Raw genomic sequence first — 2,059 nt, 5'->3', positions numbered from 1 at the left:
TTGAAAATTCAGGAATTATTTTAGGGTTTTGCAACACTTCTTTTTTCACTTATAGATCCAATGGCTAGATTGGTCGGGGTTAAACCCAGGTAGTAAGTGATCTCTCACACTCTTGATGTGTATCTGCTTTGGAGTATTGTGGTTAGAATGCTTGCTAGTTACACATAAAGGCATGTGCTCAATACCTGTTTAGCCAAGCAATTTTGAAATATTTTAACATTAATTTGACAAAGGATCTAATAGTTGGTGCCAGGGTGAACAGTGAGAACTTACATAATCTTGCTTATTATTTTTTCAGCACCCTGGAGGTGAAGAAATCCTGTTAGAACAAAATGGTGAGGATGCGACAGAGGTTTTCAACGACATTGGCAGCTGTCTTGAGTGAGGTCCCAGGCCTGGCTGCAGTAGCTATGGTGTTTGTATCCAGAACACTGTCAGCAATACCTTCTTCTTCGGCTTCTAGATCATCTACTGAGAGTTGACTAGTCAGAGATCTCATCTTCAACGTCCAAGCAGCCTGGAATCAACTCAGGGTGAATTTATCGTACCTATGGGTTCCAAGTGGTAGGGAGGAATTCCACACAACTCCTTAGCACAAGTAGTTACATACAAAAAAGCCCACTCAAGCTTTAAAAGAGGGGCAAACAGCCCTAAAGGATGAGTTAAGCTTATACAAATCTACAAGTTCGCATTGTTGGTGTTAATTTTTCCCTCATCCTTCAAAGTCCTCCTTTAAGGCGCTTTAACACTAAGAACAGTAAATGAACCAGTTTTGTACTTACCTTATCATAAGGGTTTTTGGCTAGAAGTTCCGTACAGATCGCTGCACACTTCTCAAAGTTTCTCTTGTGAAAATGATCGACAGCGTAAAACATTGAATCCACCGTGGCAGTGGGTGCAGAACCTGGAGTTGACATAACTGATGTGGAGATGGGCTGCTGATCCTACTGCCTACATAGGTTTATCAGAAATTCGGGAAAATTTATATGAACTTAACTTATGACATGATTTTTTTTAGTTATGAAATCGGATCATGGTAATACTCGTATATGTATGGATATCTAACAAACCATTAGCTACTTGGGTGTGTGTTTATTATCTATTTACCTATGTAGGTATAGGTAGAGGTATTTAGGTATGTCTACAAAATTTTACTTTCCATTATTTTCAAGAGATTTTCATTGTCTTGTAGTTACCTACGATAACGATAACACTCGCGGAAAATAAACAGTAAAATCTAAAACACCTTCTTCTCTTTGTTTTTCTAACCCTGCTTTTCATTCATTGTTTGCTATCGCAGTTGTTTGAGTTTCCATGGAAACTATGTTAGATTTTTTTTTTAAGAGGTTTGACAGAGGGAACTGTAACTGCTATGGTCTTATCGTCCCGAAATCGAAGAGAGAAGGAAGACAGGATAGGAAAAAGCCAGCCGTTCCGAGAATACCAACTATGTAGAATAGGTATCTATGCATACACGGTTAGTACAGTGGTAACGCGGTTAGTCCAGTGGTAACGCGCTTGCTTGCCATGCAGAAGGTCCCGGGTTCGAATCCCATCATCGACAAAAAAATTGTACTCGTTTTTCGATTGCAAATATTTCAACGGGTTACTTTCTGGTGTTCTCGTGTTGACCCAGCACCTAAATGGGGAGTATTGTGCCTCTTCTCGCCCATCTGATGAGAGGCATACTACGGGATGGGCATGCTACGACACAGACCACATGCGTCCAATGTAGCAGTTGTTTCATTGCTACGAAATAAAAACGGCGGTGAAACACTCATCTTTTTAAAACCTTCTAAATGGTTAAAAGGAAGTATTCACATCTGCCGTTCAAATCAGAATGATCAGTATATTATACTCACTCCCATCTTTGTTGAACGGTCTGTGACTGGAGCGTGACCTGAACGGATAGTGGGAATCGAGCCTAATTTCATTGCATCCTAAAAGTTTGATTTATATCACCTTTAAATTAGCTTGCATCTTGAGACACAGTACTATCACGTCACGTAAGCTCACGGAGAATCAGAAATATGTAGTTCAATGTTTTCCCCTAATATTG

The 2,059-nt window shown here is 39.8% G+C and overlaps 1 protein-coding gene across 1 annotated transcript; it reads right to left on the bottom strand.

The window, feature by feature from the left end:
- Positions 1–322: 322 nt before the first annotated feature.
- LOC113465538 (tetratricopeptide repeat protein 8-like) lies at positions 323–995 on the bottom strand. The gene is made up of 2 exons (XM_026820129.1): positions 783–995; positions 323–517 (listed from the first exon to the last, which is right to left on the bottom strand). The coding sequence occupies exons 1-2, from the start codon at positions 915–917 to the stop codon at positions 323–325; spliced, it is 330 nt and encodes a 109-aa protein (XP_026675930.1). The 5' UTR covers positions 918–995.
- Between the last annotated feature and the right edge of the window lie 1,064 nt (positions 996–2,059).

The sequence above is a fragment of the Diaphorina citri genome, unplaced genomic scaffold (genome assembly GCF_000475195.1).
Source record: "Diaphorina citri unplaced genomic scaffold, Diaci psyllid genome assembly version 1.1 scaffold123, whole genome shotgun sequence".
NCBI classification, from domain to species: Eukaryota; Metazoa; Arthropoda; class Insecta; order Hemiptera; family Psyllidae; genus Diaphorina; species Diaphorina citri.
This window is presented reverse-complemented; position numbering and strand designations above follow the sequence as displayed.

Coding starts and splice junctions, on each gene's coding strand:
- LOC113465538 (XM_026820129.1), bottom strand. CDS start 917: ATGTCAACTCCAGGTTCTGCACCCACTGCCACGGTGGATTCAATGTTT. Junction 518..782: donor CCAAAAACCCTTATGATAAG/GTAAGTACAAAA, acceptor AGTTGATTCCAG/GCTGCTTGGACGTTGAAGAT.